This window comes from Copadichromis virginalis, linkage group LG9, assembly GCF_057382275.1.
Source record: "Copadichromis virginalis isolate Kocher_CV1m ecotype Utaka linkage group LG9, C_Virginalis_male_GT1.1, whole genome shotgun sequence".
NCBI lineage: Eukaryota > Metazoa > Chordata > Actinopteri > Cichliformes > Cichlidae > Copadichromis > Copadichromis virginalis.
The window spans coordinates 10,647,863-10,664,842 of record NC_140626.1 but is presented as its reverse complement, the minus strand read 5'-3'; the positions used below and the strand labels follow the sequence as shown (position 1 = coordinate 10,664,842).

General features: G+C 38.4%; 2 protein-coding genes and 1 pseudogene across 2 annotated transcripts; all 3 read right to left on the bottom strand.

The window, feature by feature from the left end:
* The window catches only part of LOC146701306 (uncharacterized), a 316,606-nt pseudogene that overhangs the window by 179,381 nt on the left and 120,245 nt on the right, over positions 1 to 16,980 (bottom strand).
* LOC146701320 (leukocyte elastase inhibitor-like) lies at positions 1,709 to 10,457 on the bottom strand. Its single transcript, XM_085467651.1, has 9 exons — positions 10,134 to 10,457; positions 9,593 to 9,774; positions 8,399 to 8,539; positions 8,011 to 8,128; positions 6,498 to 6,640; positions 5,884 to 5,961; positions 5,667 to 5,756; positions 4,267 to 4,447; positions 1,709 to 2,374 (listed from the first exon to the last, which is right to left on the bottom strand). Exons 2-9 carry the CDS (start codon positions 9,767 to 9,769, stop codon positions 2,130 to 2,132), a joined length of 1,173 nt encoding a protein of 390 aa, XP_085323777.1. The 5' UTR covers positions 9,770 to 9,774; positions 10,134 to 10,457; the 3' UTR covers positions 1,709 to 2,129.
* Positions 12,091 to 16,883, bottom strand: LOC146701319 (uncharacterized). Its single transcript, XM_085467722.1, has 8 exons — positions 16,824 to 16,883; positions 16,641 to 16,676; positions 16,247 to 16,555; positions 15,309 to 15,584; positions 14,908 to 15,201; positions 14,047 to 14,370; positions 13,448 to 13,573; positions 12,091 to 13,354 (listed from the first exon to the last, which is right to left on the bottom strand). The coding sequence occupies exons 1-8, from the start codon at positions 16,864 to 16,866 to the stop codon at positions 13,086 to 13,088; spliced, it is 1,677 nt and encodes a 558-aa protein (XP_085323848.1). The 5' UTR covers positions 16,867 to 16,883; the 3' UTR covers positions 12,091 to 13,085.

The window sequence follows — 16,980 nt, the reverse complement described above, 5'->3', positions numbered from 1 at the left end:
TACTGAATAAGTGCTTGTGCTTAAAGAGCTTTGGCAGTATTTGAGACAATGTTAAACTTAATCATCATCGACTTGTTTGCTGCTGCCTGCCGCTGAAAGGCATTGAGGAGAGGGGACATTTGGGCAGTGCATTTATTGCGGCATATTATGTGTTTTCTGGATATACTGTGCTTTTTCACCATTCAGAGGTTGATGGCTCCATGTCAGAGCACTGGCTATGAATTTCAGATGGATCAGGCCTTAACTTACGTTATCAATCGTTCTTTTCATCTTTTCTGATTACCCACAGCTACATCCACTTCTGTCCGGCCTAGGCTCCTCACTAGGGCTGGGTATCGTCACGGATTTCTATAATCCATTCGATTATGAGTCGCAAGGTCCCGATTCGATTCAATTTTGCCTCAGACAGTCCAAAATATTATAATTCTGATCATTTATCAGTACTGACACTTGTGAGACTTCATCAGAGGTGTGAGCATCACAGCAGATGTCTTTGTGTCAAAGTAACTGAGGATAAAACACAGAAAAACATGAAGGAGATTTTCCAGGCCTGGCTTTTTATAGCAGATAACTGCCCTAAAAATATTCTGCAACAGAACAAATCAACATATGAACATGACCTGATGCTGCTGAAGTGAAGCAGAGCAAAGTTACAGAGGTTTTATTAAAGACACAGCTAAGCATTTTGCAATTTGGCATAATTTTAAAAATGAGTTTCTTTGCTATTAAACAGCAGAAATTAGGCTTTCTTGTTGGAGGTCATTTTTGGGGAAAACAAAACCAGTGGCTGACGCACTCTACATGACTTGTGCGTAATAAGCGAACAAATAATGCAGAAAATAGATTTAGGATGGGAAACTGTTCTTGCAGTACACTGAGAGAGAAAGTTGTGCAGGAAGTGTGATTTTTATCATGGTGAAAGCAAAATAGCAAAAGTAAGAGGGAATTAATGACGATGTTTATCAAATGTGAAGCTTAGTTTTGATCTTCTTTTGCTGCTGGTTCAGTCAATTTTGGTTGGAGAGAGACAAAACCTGCAGCACCAGAATCTAGTGCAAAAAAATCCCAAAGACGTAAACACAAAGTGTGGACCCGACGCATCAGAATCAGTGAGCTGTCGGCTTTCAGCACTGACGGCGTGTCCGCGTATGCGCCATCGGGTGAGAAAGCCCCATCTCACTGATTCTGATGCGTCGGGTCCGCGTTGCCTTTGTGAGGAATCCGTTTACCTGCTCTCATTTACTGTTTTAGCTGTTTGGTGGTTGTCAAAAATAGTTTTGTGAGCTTTAACCTGAGATTCTGGCATTTCTCAGTAAACCCTTCGTTTTCACTCCGTCCTTTACGACAACAAAAGCAAAAAAGTACTTCGTGAACAATACCAGTTTAAATGGTATTTCACTCTCTAGAGGTTCATTTCTCCAGCTTACCAATTCAAAACGTTTAAGCCCGCCTGCTCTGCTCGGCTGTAGAAAGCAAGAGACTGAAAACATGGGCGCTGGCGCTAAGAAGGGACAAGAGCTGGCTAGAGCTTCAGCAATTGGCTGACACGAGATGAGTGGAATAAAACAATAGGCTCCCCTCCATCAACATTTGGAAAAACTTAGCCCTTGTTTAACCAAATCATATATATAAATCTGCGTCCCTTTTATGTTTAAATAAATATAGTGATTTTGTTTCACTGTTATTAAAGAAAGACAGTAAGAGCAGAAACAATTAACATGACATGTTTTACTTTTCTTTTTTTTTTCTTTTTTTAAAGATGTTTTTAGCAACTGGACCACATCTGGCTTGTTGGTGGTCCCTAACTGGCCAGTGTGATGTCAATGAGAAATAAAGATTCAAACATAAATTATACGTCATGCAATTCGTCTCATTTCAGCCACTAAACACTCTTTGATAAATTTCTGATCAGGAGATGGGACATTTGAAGAGTATGATATAAACATCGGAACAGATAACATTAAAGATGATAAAGTTTTGAAAATAGGAAAATACAAAACACAGAAAAAACGGATAGTATAGAGCTGTATATTAATATGAATACAGCGCTGTTGTGCAGTGATTTTGAAAGGTTCTCCAACTAAACACTAAAGACTTCTGGTACTGAGCTGCTCTAAAGGACACAGAGCTCACACAGGGCAGCAGAACCGACCAGCAAACAGGATGTTCATGGTGGGGTTATGTCTGATGAAGAAGAGGAAGGGGTAGTCTGCGATGAAGGATTTTAAATCACAATTGCCCCATCTTATTTTGCCCATCATAGTCTCACCCCAACACATATCCACAAAAGTAGCCTCAGTTGCCTTCTCGTGGACCTTCACAAAAGCCTTGTGGATGACTTTTGAAAGTACCAGATCTTTGCGCCCAGACATGCCTGTGACAGAGAAGTGAAAGGAGAACATTTTAAATGAACATAATGCTGCATTTTCATTTTTTTTCTTTTTTGTTTTTATCTGAGAGGGTTTTTTCAAATTAAATTCTGATAAGGCTAGGTGGTGATATAGATCACCTGGTTGAGCTGACAACTAAAATACCAAAAGATCTGCAGGATCCTGGGTTTGAGTGTTTCCAGACCATTTCCTGCATGCCTCATCCTCTCCCTTTTATCCTCTCAACTATTCTGTCAAAGTGTGATATCTCAAAAATAAACCTTAATAAGGTCACTTCAACAGCCTGTCATTAGTGATTAGCAGAGGTGTGGACTCAAGTCACATGACTTGGACTCGAGTCATTAATTTTATGACTTTAGACTTGACTTGAACTTTTACACCAATGACCTGGGACTTGAATTGGACTTGAACCGGTTTACTTGAAAAGACTTGATATTTCACCCCAAATCTAAAATTTAACACGCATATTATATAGAAAGTGTGCACCATTAATTCAATTCATTCATTCATTTATTCAAACCACACTCCGTACGTATGTGTGCGTGAGCTGTAGCACAGCCAATCAAATTAACCAGATTTTTTTTTAAGAAAAAAAAAAAAATGCTCAAAAATGCTGCAAGGAGTTATTTTTTTCAGGTACATAAACTATGAAGTAGTCAACAAAAAAAAAAAACGAAATGCAATATACAAAACATGCAAGAAGAGAATCACAGACAGATGGAACAACTTCCAACTTTGTCTGACAGTTGAAGTTGCATAAAGAACGGTAGGTGGTCCTTCTCTTTTGCTACGATGGGATAGCTGACTTCATCTAACGAGCAAATGTTGTCCAGGCTACGTTGATGATACTGTTTGGTTTTAATGTGTATGATATTTTTGTCATGCTATTTTAAAGCCGGTCCTACAAGCACATCCAAGAATAACATGCAGCTTATCTCAGAACTGTCGGTGAAAATTATTCTTGGAGCTAAGTTTAATTGAGCTGCATTTTAAAGAGGTGCAATTTCACAATTTGTGTATATTTTCCAAGTTCACTATTTTGTCATGTGTTGAGAAAAATAGAGATTTAAAAATCACATGGTCTAATATTTACATTTAGCATAACTGCAACATTCTTTTTTTTGTTTTTGTTTTTTAAAGAATCGAAAGGACTTGAAATTCAAAGTCCGAGTAAAGTCACTCGGACTTTTACACCAGTGACTTGAGACTTGACTTGTGACTTAAGGGTAAAGACTTGAGACTTACTTGAGACTTGCAAAACAATGACTTGGTCCCACCTCTGGTGATTAGTGTCAGAGAGTACGTCTAGTTTAGGCAGGAGGAAGCCAGAACACCTCCCTGACTGTCTGTCAGTATTATAATATTTCACTAGCTGGGCCAATTCCTCATTTTATTTTTGACAGCGTTTTTAGTAAATAAAGGCAAATGACTTAAAAATATTAATAGCAGTTTGGAGAAGACCTCAGAGGGGACTGGCGGCGGCTCCTGGGCCAGGCAGATCCCCATGTGCTAATGAGACGTGAAAGAATTGAAAAAGGGCAGAGAATGAACAGCTTGTAGAGCTGAGGCTGTTATATATAGATAAGAACCGTAAAGGCCAAGTTTAGAGGTGTGGTCCCACTCCTGAAATTCAGATAATGTATCTACAATAAAAGTATCAGGACTGTCATGTAAAAGTCCACCAGTCCATTCAAAACCCAGCAACAAAGTTTAGATCCTGCTTTCAAAATCTCACAGTAGTATGATCATCAAACAAGACAAACAATCTGCTGAAATAAGCAGCTCCATGGTCTTTTGGAGAACTCTTTCACTGCTGGAGCATTGTTGCTCTACACTCTGTTCATAAACACCAACAAACTGCAAACGTATGTCTCACCAGAGAAGTCACACTTTGTGTGATCAAAGGCGTCCACCATGCCCATGCTGCTCAGGACTGTGTTCAGGTCATACGTCTCCTCCAGTGTAAATCGAGGCAGCCTCACATCAATATGATATGTTTGCATCTGGCCTGGATGAGTCCAAGCCACAAATTTCTCGTAGGTCAGCTCCTTCCCCAGCTGGGATGGAAACAATATCACTTATTAGAGATTGTGTGTGTGTGTGTGTGTGTGTGTGTGTGTGTGTGTGTGTGTGTGTGTGTGTGTGTGTGTGTGTGTGTGTGCAACTAGTCAAGTAATCATTGCTATTGTCACTAGTTAGTATCAGATGTACTAGTAATTTAATCAGTTTTACTGTTTACATTTTATTGATAAAATAAATTTATCAATAAATTTTACATTTTTGTGTCCTAAATGTTATGCAGCCATCTGCCACCAAATAGAGCAGTGTTGGTGAGAAATGCCATAAATTAGTTAATCTTGGTCTGATTTTTCTGTTAACATTATTTTATTTAATTACCTATTATTGCTACGTAACCCTTGTGGTGTCCTCGGATCAAAAATGGTCGCTAGGTGAATGGCAAACAAGCATATGGGAATCCCGAGGACACCACAAGATGAAAAAATAGGACCTGCAACCGACAGAAAATAGCTTTCTCTAAAAGGAGTTCAGTTTTTCAAAAAAGGCTCAGAGTAGAGCTGTTACTGCTTAAAAGGAGACAGCTGAGGGGGCACCTCCAGGGTAAGGTGTTCCCACCAGGCATACACTGTGACCTGCTGGAGAGAATAAATCTATTGGCCGGACTGGGAACACCTTAACATTTCCCCAGATAAGCTGGAGGACTTCTCTGCTTCGGCTGCTGTTCCTGCTACCCAACATCAGATAAGCACAAGAAAATTGATGGATGATTTATTGTTTTGTTATTTTAAATGTAAACTTTTATTCAAGTGATTGTCATGAATTCTCGAACGGCATCCATCATTCACGATGCACGGCACGATGTGCCACAGTTTTCAGCTGCAGTTTATTTATTTTTCAGTTGTTACTTTTTCATATTTCAGTAATGAATGAGCATCTTTAGTAGAAACATGTTTTCATATCATAGTTAATATATTTAAAATGTTTTTCTTCTTTGTCGTCTGTTTGGAGTTTAACGTGTAGTGTAAACGTGCGATGCGAGGTGCTGCACAGTTAAGCAACATGATTCATTCAAGAATGTCATTAAAAGTTTCAAATCACTTTGTTTACACAGTTCTGGACGTCGAGCACTTTTCAGATTTGACTTAATATCTGGGTGTTTGTCAGTTTTAGACTATTCGGTCAGTCTGATTTGTTTTCTTCGTTTAGTTGACTTAGAAATGAGTCACCAGGAACATCACGAGTGTGTAAGTGTTCTACCTTCTCCAGTCCTGTTGTATCATCCTCTATCTCTGCAGGTAAAAAGATAAGCATGCTCACTTCCTTCCCACTGTAAGGCATCTCTAGAATCTGTCCAGCAGAGGGTTTCAAGCATTACTGCACATAAATCTACTGATACATTTACATTACAATCACTCTGTCAGTGAAATCTGATTATGCCAGTGATTTATACAAATATAATAAATATGATGGTTACCTTGCAGTTTGCTTCTTCGATGAAGGTAAACGCAAAGTCTTCTTCCTGTTTCATCATCTCCACAGGCTTTGAGTCATTCTGAAGACAAAAGAAATTAAAAGCATTTTTAATATAGTCATTGAAATATGTCTTGGATGCAAAAATGAATTAAATAACTCTGAAAAACTTTGCCTTTGATGCTGTGTGTCATGAAGACTCATTTCCAGTCACAGATGTATTCTCATGACTTTTAATTAAAGTAGTTCGTAAAGAAGCTTTGTATGTCGTACACTCCCAAATAAATCTTATTTATCTCACACTTGGCCTTAATGCAGTCTCACATTAATAATTTTGGCTCCTCATCTTTAAAGCGCCCTCCTCTTGAGGCCATTTTGATTGGCTGTCCCTCTTTAACAAAAGGGGAGGGGCTGATCTTTCTGACATCATGCAGAGCAGAGAAACTGAAACCGGTCCTTAACATCAGTCTGAAATCTGAGCTTTGGCTCACAGATATTACTTGTATATTTGCTCATGATTTGAAACTGTCCATGTTGAACAACCACAACTGCAATGACAATAGACTTTACAAGGTTATAGTTTCATAGTCAGTGTTCTGTTTTGATGAGCACTTTTACCTTGTTGAGCCAAAATTGAGCATCATAAGTTTCAGACCACGAGAAATTATTTATCCAGTAGCCTTTGAAGTGGGTGGCAGTGAACAACACCAGCCTGGTCAGTTCATTCAAATCATCTTCATCCACCACCTCTGTGATGTTACCTGGTGACCAAAGTAAAACCAAATGTAAACATTGAGAAGTAAAGCTTCAAAGACTGCAGCAAAGTTTTCATCCACAAATCTATGAGAACATGATGGACCCCACACTCTTTCAGCCTTTGTAGGCCAGAGAAACATGATGAGTTTTACAAATGCTGTTTAATATATTCTTTGACTATTAGTGAAACCCGAAGATATTATTCATCAGCACAACATGTGAATATTTAGAACAAGTAAGGATGCACAGCCACTCTGGCTAATGACTACAGCACACATGTAACAACTCATTATTGAAGTACTTATAAATCCTGCTTTTCTACACGAGATAAGATGAATGAGGTAAACAAGGGACATCAGATAAGCAGGTAAAGTTACATTAATGTGCTGTTCCACAAGATGGCGCTCCTCCCTATATTTCTTCATAATTCTCAACGCTCGGCATATACTTGAGTTGAGCTTCAGTCAAGGTCAACACATCTGGATGTAAACAAAGTATTCTGGTGCCTTATGGAGTGCCTGGCAGCCACCTTGGAAGTGAATGAGACTACCATTAATGCTGTGCCAGCACAAACAGGCAGGGAGCCAGAAACGCTTTTCATAGAAGGAAAGAGTTAATATTTAAATCTGATGGTATTTTAAGCTGTGCTGTAGTCTAACTTTCACAGAGCTCATTAAACTCAACTACCTGAACTCATATTGACCTAAGATATTGGGACAGGAAGAGTTTGACAGATAAAATATAAAAAGATACATAAACAAGAAGATTAAAAAATATGAGAAGCATATTTGGCTGAAAAGAAACAAGTGAACAGGACTGTGCAGACACTGAGGAAGGTGGTTCTGGGATCCAGAGATCACTGCTGAAACAGCTTGAATCACTGTGGGTTAAATCAGGATTAACGGTGGAAGGAGCCCTTTGACAAACCCTGGTCACAGGTCTGTAAAGCTTCTTCACTCTTCAAAACTATGTTAAGTACAGCTACCATTACTTCTGAACACCAGAAGGAGAAAAGAAATTCAGTATTTTCATGGTATCCTTACAGGTGCACACTCCTCAGCAGCGGTCCCCAACCTTTTTTGCGCCACGGACCGGTTTATGCCCGACAATATTTTCATGGACCGGCCTTTAAGGTGTCGCGGATAAATACAACAAAATAAAACTAGTACCGGTACCGAAAAAAAGAAAATTTATTCATAACACACGTGAAAAGACCCAGGAAAACAGAGTAAACGATAAAAATGATAACAAAATAACGCTGAAAACCGATAAAAACCCTGAAAACTATACATTTCACACCTGAGCCTCAACTTTCGCGGCCCGGTACCAAACGACTCACGGACTGGGACCATTTACATGTGTAAATGTGATCCACCTGGTGTGTGTTGCTGCACCCAGTGGTTGACATCAATCCTGACTTCTTCAGACCTGGTCTTGAAGTCCACAGACTCCAGCTCTGCTCTGTAATGTTTCTTGCTTTGTATTAAGAATTCCTGAAACCACAGACGACACATTTATAAATTCACTCCAGCAAAGTGTCTGACATCACTGATTCTGATTTACTTCAGGCTGACATGATAAGAAAAGACTGTTATAGCTACATGAACACACATGCTGAATCACACATGCCTCATTTCAATCATTAACACAGTTTTAGATTCTGATCAGTCAGAACTCACAGCATTTCTCTCTCTGCCTCTCATTTACTCCAAAACACACGAGCTCATGAAGAATCACACTCTACATAAAAAGAAGAAACAGACCTGAGTAAAGGGGCAGGACTTCTCTCTGTACAGTCTGTTAGCAACACTGAAGGTAAATGGAGCATCTGTCCTGTTGAGTACAGTGAGAAGTTGGGCGAAGCTGCTGTGAACATCACCCCAACAATCCTCGGTTTGCAAGCACTGTGGACAAAACACTTTAGTGGATTCAAAGAAGGACACAGAAGAAAATTCTGGACTGGATCTAAAACAAAGAAACTAACTTTTGATTTTCTTTCTTTGTTGTTAGATGATTTGTTATTATTTGTTTCCTCTCAGTGCCCAGCTTCTTCAACATCCCCAGGGAACCTTTCTGTTATCTGGATTCACTTAGCCTAACATCAGCAATAAGTGCTCACATGAGCCCTGCGTTTCCATCTTCACTATCCAATAAAAGCCACAAATAACAAAAAACGGAGCTTACTGTGTCACAGCCTAAAGGAGACAGAAATAACTTTAGTTTCTCAACAAAGAAAATGAAATTTATTTTATTGATTGACAAGGTTTTCTTAGTATGTGTTTCACTCTCCTAACCTCTGTGTAGTAACAGTATGTAACTGTAACTTCCTTTTAAAACGTTGTGAGTGTGTGAAAACGGGAAAAACAACTAATTGTAAGCTGCATTCAAGCTCATGATGCACTTTGTGTCTTCATTCATATCAGGCTGTGGTAACTCAGCTCCTTAAAGATGAACAGACAAAGACTGTATCCACACAGTGGAGCTGTTATTATTTTGTGTATTTCTCAAAGCTAGTAGGAAGACTGTTTGTGCAGCATTGATCCCGTTGGAAAGATTTGAACTTTCTGTTAATAAATCTCAGAAAACTGGTTTGGTTTCAGTCTCAGTTTATTTTTCCACATTACTCTGGAGTTACTTTCTCATTTAGGTTGTCATGTTGACTTGAGTTTAGCTTATTTGACCTCTTTTAAGGGTCCGACATTATCACTTTTGTATGAGTTACTGTGCCCTCATGTCTAACCAGCTCAGTCGCTCACATTAGGTTTCAGACTATAATAATATCACACTGATACACTGGAGACAAGTCAGGGTCATTTATACAGTTATAATGGTCACAGTGGTTTCCAGCAGCTGCCCAGATTAACACCAGAGCATCCTGCATGTGTTAAATGAGTACCACTACAACAACTATTCTGCACTATAATTTTAGTGTTAGTGTGTGAGCATGTGTACTGTACCTCTGACATCTGTGTGGCTGTGTTGCCTCTGGCCCCCAGCATCACCATAGCCAGGGCTGAAGAGATGCTGAACGGGGAGAAAAAGATGTTTCCCGTCTTGTTGTTATTGCTCAGCTGTTTGAGCAAAGCCAGAGAGAAGGCACTGTTTGCCTCTGACAGAGAGATTGCAGATCCCATTGTTTCTGGTACAAAGAAGTCGGGCAGTGAGTTGTTTAATGCACCAAGTAAGATTATTTAAATCTAACTGAGCTTCACTTTACCTAAAAACTACAAAAACTATGGTGGCTGTTATTCAGGGTTTTTGTTTAAAACGACATCCTTCATGGTGTGTATGCAGATTTAGTCACAAAGCTCCCAGAGAAGTCAGTGAGTTATAAACAGCTCAAAGGGTTAGCATTACTCTTTGAGCGCACATGGAAAAAAAAATCTGCAACAGGATTATAGTTATACACACAAGATATAAACACTGTTTACGGGTAATTTATGAGTAGTCGCCACGTAGACGTGATTTGTAAAAACTGAATAAAGTTACATGACTTACTGACGCTCACTTTTCTTTCGTCGTCAGACGGTCAGGATTCTTTCTGGCTTAGTAAATGATTAGCAGGAAATCTAAATTCTTAGAGGCTGATGCGAGATGCTTTATTGAAGCAGAGTGATATACAACCAAAAGCGAGGGTGGCGAGAAACAGAACTAAGAACGACTCCGAACTGGGAAAACTAATAAAACAAAACTGAAACCTGAACCCGCAGGAAGACACGGAGGGAGTGACTCAGGGAGGTAACACAGCATGGAGGAACAAAGACGGACCAATAATGCACACAAGAGGACACATACTATAAATACACACAGAGGAAACGAGGAAACCGCACACAGGAGGGAGATCCAGCTGAACCTAATCCGAGGAGACAGGGAGGACGCAAGCTGAATACACTGACATCAGGAACGGACCTTCAAAGTAAAACAGGAAATACACAGAATACACAGACTGGACTCAGAGACACGGTACAGACAAGGAACAGAGGGAGCACAGAGCCAAAACCCTAACAACTAAAAAGTCTAAACCCAAATACATACACAGAATAAACTGGAACATAAGATCATAATAATAAACACAAAATGCTGGGTCAAATGACACTAACCAGGTTTTAAACAGCAACTAATTTAATTCGTTTACCTCAGTTCTTCATTATCTATTTAAAGGTCTTTGGGAAGCATGTTAATTATATAGTCAGTTATTTATTTACGCAGGTGTAAATTATGTCTTTGAGATTTAATAACCATTGTGTAAATCTGGAAGTAATATTATTTGTGAATGTTCCATTTATCCTCCTCTTCATGTTCAACAGGTGAGCGTATTTTGTATAGAAGCATGCTGCTACAAGCCCGAAACAGCATTAAGGGCAATGCCAGTTGCTGGCACATTTTATACTCACTAAAAACTTACCTGCAGATTTTTCCTGTTTCTTTACAGGCACACAGACAAAATAAACGTAATAATAATAATAATAATAATAATTTAATTAATATTTAATTGATTATTTAATTAATGCTTTACATGGTCAGTGTGCGATATCTCATCTTTGTGTTTTTACGAATGACAATTTTTAAAGCTCCAAAGCCACCTGTTCCACTTCTCTTTAAATGAGAAAAAAGATAAAAGCGAACACCTGTTCCTACACACACGTTACACACTGATTACTAAAATAAGTCTGATTTTTAAGAATTACAGCAAGTTAACTTTACTTATGTCTTCATATATTTTTGTTTTGGGTGGGGGAGCTTCCACAAAGCTTTCCGCAGCTAGTTCACAGGTAAGAGGCGGTTAGTTGCTGAAAGTTTCACAGTGTGTATCACAATCATATGGGGATGCATGCGTGAATATGTGTATGTATATCTAATGAAATATGAGCAAGCTGAATTTCTGTTGATTACAGATAGATACAGATACGTGCTGTGCATTCATACTTACATACATATCACAGTGATACATTAGTCTGCTAGTGCATGTATGTAACAGTCACGTTTCTCATTAATACACAACGAATAATAAAGCAAACACAATGTTTAATTAAAGAGGTTAACATTTTCTTTTTCTCTTTAAAAAATAGAAAAATGACAAAAGAGCAAAGAGCAGCAGTTTGGGTTTCCACTGATGATTCACAGACAAATCCTGATCTGATTCCAGGAAATGAGAAGCTAATGCTTGAAAGGTTTCATAATGCAATTGCACAAGTCATCGTGTGTGAATAGTTCTGTGTATATGTGTTGAAATATGTGGTTAATACTGAGTAAGAGCTCATGCTGAATAAGTTAAAGATACATTCTACAAAACGTATAGGAAGACTGAGACTGCTAATGCATGTATGTAACAGTCAGACAGGTCAGTGGCTAAATGATAAATACAGGTGTGCGCTGTAGGTCACTGTTTTGGAGATAGTTGCAGTTATATTGTGTAATTAATTTCCAAATACTCCAAGAACAAGTTGTTTTTTGTTTTTATTGCAAATTTATTTGCATTATATCATTTAAATAATCATCAGAAATACAAAGATTAGCTTGGCTTCACAATAAAAACTTGCCTAATGTATTCTTTTACTTTATACTTAAAAAGAATATACAAAATATACATACTCTGCATCAATAGTGCTACACTGAGTTTTAGCAAAACAGCCTTATACAACTAAAATAAATCAAATGAGCAGGAAATGAAATATTAACTTTACATTTTTCTTGACATTCAGCTCAATTTAGAGTAAAATCAGATGCAACCTTTAATTGATGTGATTCTGTGAGAAAATTCAACACATCACATTGGACAGAAAAACATGTTATTCCCTGTTGCTGGTATTTCAGGAAGGACACTTGTACATATTTGAATTGTACCTGAAACACTGTTTTACATTTCTACACACAACAAAATGAATAAGCTGCTTCAAACATCTCCAAAGTGAAATTTCTATGATTTCAGGAACATCTTTTTTAAGCGTTCACGGTCTTCAGTGCAAACAACAGCATAAACACACAGGTGCACCTCTGCACCACCTCTAAACTAATAAACTAACAACCAGTGTCCAGCACAAAAGTTATCGCTAACCCTTTTCATTTTGTACAAATCCAGCTTTTCTGAGTTTGTGTCTGACCAGATGCAGCTTTCTGAACCATCTTTTCAACGTTCTTATACTTACACTTATCACCACACTGTGTTTATGTGCTTAAAAAGAAATTATTTTTAACTAAAACCAATTCTGAACTATAATTTCACCAACTCATCTACACGGACATTTTATAGAGGGTATTATTAAAAGACAGAAATTCAAAATGTGTAATCTGTGATAAACTAGATCCCCCCACAATATTTACACTGATGACGAGCCAGAAAGGCTGCAATGTTCTGATCAATGATGGAGCCTCTAGCTTCCAATCTTAAAATGTATTAAATATTATTCTGACTGTGTTAATCTGAATGGATCGATGTTAATCATTATAAATCTAAATGTTTTGATAAATGTCCTCTTGTTCTTCATAAAGGTCGACAGTTTGTTCAGCAAACATCTGTGTTACATATACATGATCATTTTCATCACCGCTGCTTTGTTCTTCGTCTGCTTCCATTTTTCTCTCTTTCTCATATGTTTCCTCTCTCTTCGCTCTTCCTGTTTGTTTGGTAAAATTCCTGTAGGTGTTCAGTGTCTCAACATTCATATAGATCCTCTCCTCGTCACTGACGTCATCTTCTTCATTACAGGTTTTTAGAGTCACTGAAACACAGCACAGCAGATTTTTCTAGATGTCATGATCAAAATAAAGCTGCTGATTCATGTAATATGTTGTTTGTTCTGGTGAGCACTGACCTGTGGTGTGGATGTGGGCCTGCTGTGTTTGCCTCCTTCTCCTGAGCACCAGTAAGACCACCAACAAGACCAGCAGGAGCAACAGGACCACAGGAACTACAGACGAGACCAGCAGCATCCGAGGAACTAAGAGAGAAAAGGTTTTTGTCAAAAATGAAAGATAGAAAGTGGTTTTGTATTATTTATTGGCACTTCCTATTTCCTTTGTAATCATGGTTTTACATAGTAAGGAGGTTCTTGTTTGGCAAACGTGTGTTAATCAGAAATGAGTTTAAGACTAATTACAGACTTTTGATGAATCTACAGTCGTATGGAGTCTTTTATTTATTGTTTAGGATGACATTTGTATCTAACATGTTTGGAGTGTTAGAGGGAGCTGAGCACCCACAGAAAACACAGGCAAAGGTGCTAAATGCAAACACAGTTAGCTCAGGTAACAAACACACACAAACACCAAACCTTCTGTGAGACAACAGTGTTTATCTCTGTGAAGGTTCTCAGTCATCCAGGTCATCGTAGTCAAAGGAGTGTTTATCATATCGCCAGCATTTACTGTCCTTCTAGGACAGTACAAAACATAAATTCAATGCTATACTTACATTTAATGATGACAGTAATGGGTGCTGTTGCAGTAGAACTCAATGTCCGTGTGGACACTGTGACTTCATACACACAGCTGTAGTTGCCTTGGTGTTCATACTCAGCTACAGGGAAACTAAAGGAGGCTGAGTTGTTGACTGCTGGCTCGCTGTCTGTGACGTTGGAGTCAGAGAAGATGAGAAAGAACCGTCCACTGGAAAATGTCGAGTTAATGGAGCAGGTGAAGACAAAACTGTAACCCTTGGTGATCTCTGCACCTTCAGGACCCCAGACCAGACCTGCACCAGGAGAGGTCAGGGAGATGCTGGGTGTCTGCAGTCTCACTGGGGAATAAAAGGTACCAGGATTAAGAAGGAAGCAGAATCAAACACAACACTTAGTTTCTTGTTCATAAATGTAGTAGGTATGGAGCAGCATTAACATATTATTGTTATGCTGAATTTGATTTGATGAATGATCTTATAGGTCTTTGCAAACTCTGGATTTGATTCTTTCATTGCTAAACGCTCCACAGTCTCCCATAATTAACCTCTAATACTGTCTGGTTGCTGCTTGCTACAGTGGGCTTTGAGAGCATTTTTGATAATGGCCAAAAAACATGAACCAGTAAAAATATCAGATAAATAAAGTGACTAAAAACTATATAGAGCAGCAGATTCCATCTTTAATACACTCTTTTTATATGTAACAATTAAATAAGTTTAAAGCTATGATTGAAAAACTCTTTCAATTACTTTGTTACAGAGTTTTTTAAAAAAAATCAAAGGATCTGTGATAAAAATGCAGTACTCTCTTATTCATGTCACTCTTATCTCGCTTTGTTCCAAGAGTTACTCCATACTTGTTTTTGTTTTTCTTACCAGTAACAGAGAGTCTGACAGAATCACTTAATGGGGAGCTGAATTCACGACTTGAGCCTCTTTTCTTATACTGACACTGGTAAGATCCCTCGTTATCAAAGTCCACGTTAGGAATTTTGAAGGTAGCAGAGTTTGTGTTGGAGGTTTGGCTCCTCCTGAATGAACCCTGAATTTGACTCAGAGTGAACGATCCACCTAAAACCTGAGTTGAGACTGAACATGTGATTTCAACAGTCTGACCCCAGGTCACCTCACCAACAGGGTAAATGGAGATACGAGGTTTTGGAAACCTCACTGAAAAAATATCAACATATCAAAGCATTATCTCACCAGGTTACTGATTCTATTATTGAAAGAAGAGAATGAAACAAAGAACTTGGCAAAGTGGATTTTTTTCTTACCAGTAACAGAGAGTCTGACAGGGGAAGAGCTGAAACTTCTACTGGTTTTCATGTACTGACACTGGTACAGTCCATCATGATCAAAGTTCACATTGTGAAGACTGAATGTAACAGAGCTCATAGAGGATGTTTGATTCTGGCTGAATGAGCCTGAAGTCTTCTGGAGGATAAAAGTTCCACCTGAGAACTTGTATGAGACTGAGCAAGTGATTCGGACGTCCTGACCCCAGGTGACCTCATTACTGTATAAGGAGATGGTGGGCTCTGGGAGGGTTTCTAAAGAAATGATACAGTATTAGATAAGACAGGACACAGTCAAGATCTGATCAGATAATCTTAGTGGCTGATGGCTTAGCTGATACCATTTTATGTATGCAAATGAAAAACCTCAAATACTTGAGGGGCTTAAGTGGAAATTTTTTTTGACCCTGCTGCTCTTTGAATACAATTGTTGGAGGTTATTGCTGCTAAAAATTAAAGAGTTCACTTTTTTGGACAAGCACTGAAAATGCTGTGCTGCACACATTGCTGCCTGAAAGAAAAATGACTTTCTCTTAACTCCACATGAATTAGAAAATACTGTCAACAGTCACATTTTTAGGATCTTAGGATGGCAAACTTTTTCAAGATAAAAAGTCTGTAAATTAGGCTTTAAGTGAAGTCTGAGCTCAAAGTTCTTCACAAGCCTTCAGTAAGAAACGTGTTAACATGGTATGTTTAATTATGCGAATCAGTTATCTCATTAAATGTGCATCAAACTGCAAACATGTTCAACAGAAAGACTGAGTGTAATAAAACAACACCTTTGAACATCTTTTCTGCGAAAGTAAAATATGATGGAATGAGAACTAACTAGAATCTAAGTATTGACAAGTACATGAAAAAAACAGCTATTATAAAGTGATAAGACCATAAACACTATAGAAAAGTTTTCTTACCTGAACAGACGACGCCAGCGTCCCGACCAAAGTTACAGGAATCACTAATCCTGTACCCACAATAATCTAGAGAAGTTTCACTTCCTGAACAGTCCACATTACTGCGGAAGAAATTTCCTGTACCTTGACCAAAGTAAGCATACCTACCGGCCTGCAGAGCTATCCCACAGCCCAGCTCTCTACAGGCCACCTCGGCATCTTTTAAGTCCCAGCCATTATCACACACTCTTCCCCCGGAGTAAGAGTAAGAGTAAGAGTTATAGATTTCAACTCTTCCAGAGCACCGAGATCCAGCTAATCTGATCCAACCTACCAGGAAAAAGAAAATATGAACTATATTGCAAAAATGGCTTTAAATTGAAAATGTAAGTATGACAGGTTAGAACAGACTGACCTGCAGAAGGTGAAGGTGACACCACGAGATAAACAACTATGGGAAAATTAAACCATGGAATGTTATCAAGACATAAAGTTATTCAGTCTAAAAATAATTTAAGAAAAGTTGTTGAAAAGTTATCCAGACTGTCTCTGTGATAGATAAATAAAAGCACTGAAAATTATGGAAAATCTGTTTTACCAAGAATCAGGAAATGAAGCGCTCTCTTCTCTCTGCCCTCCATGACTGAGAAGAAAGGCTGCTGCTTCATGTCATTTATGAGAACAGATGACAGAAACCTGAACTAAAACCTGTGGTTTACAAAAACACTTTGCACTGGTTATCCTTCTGAAACACT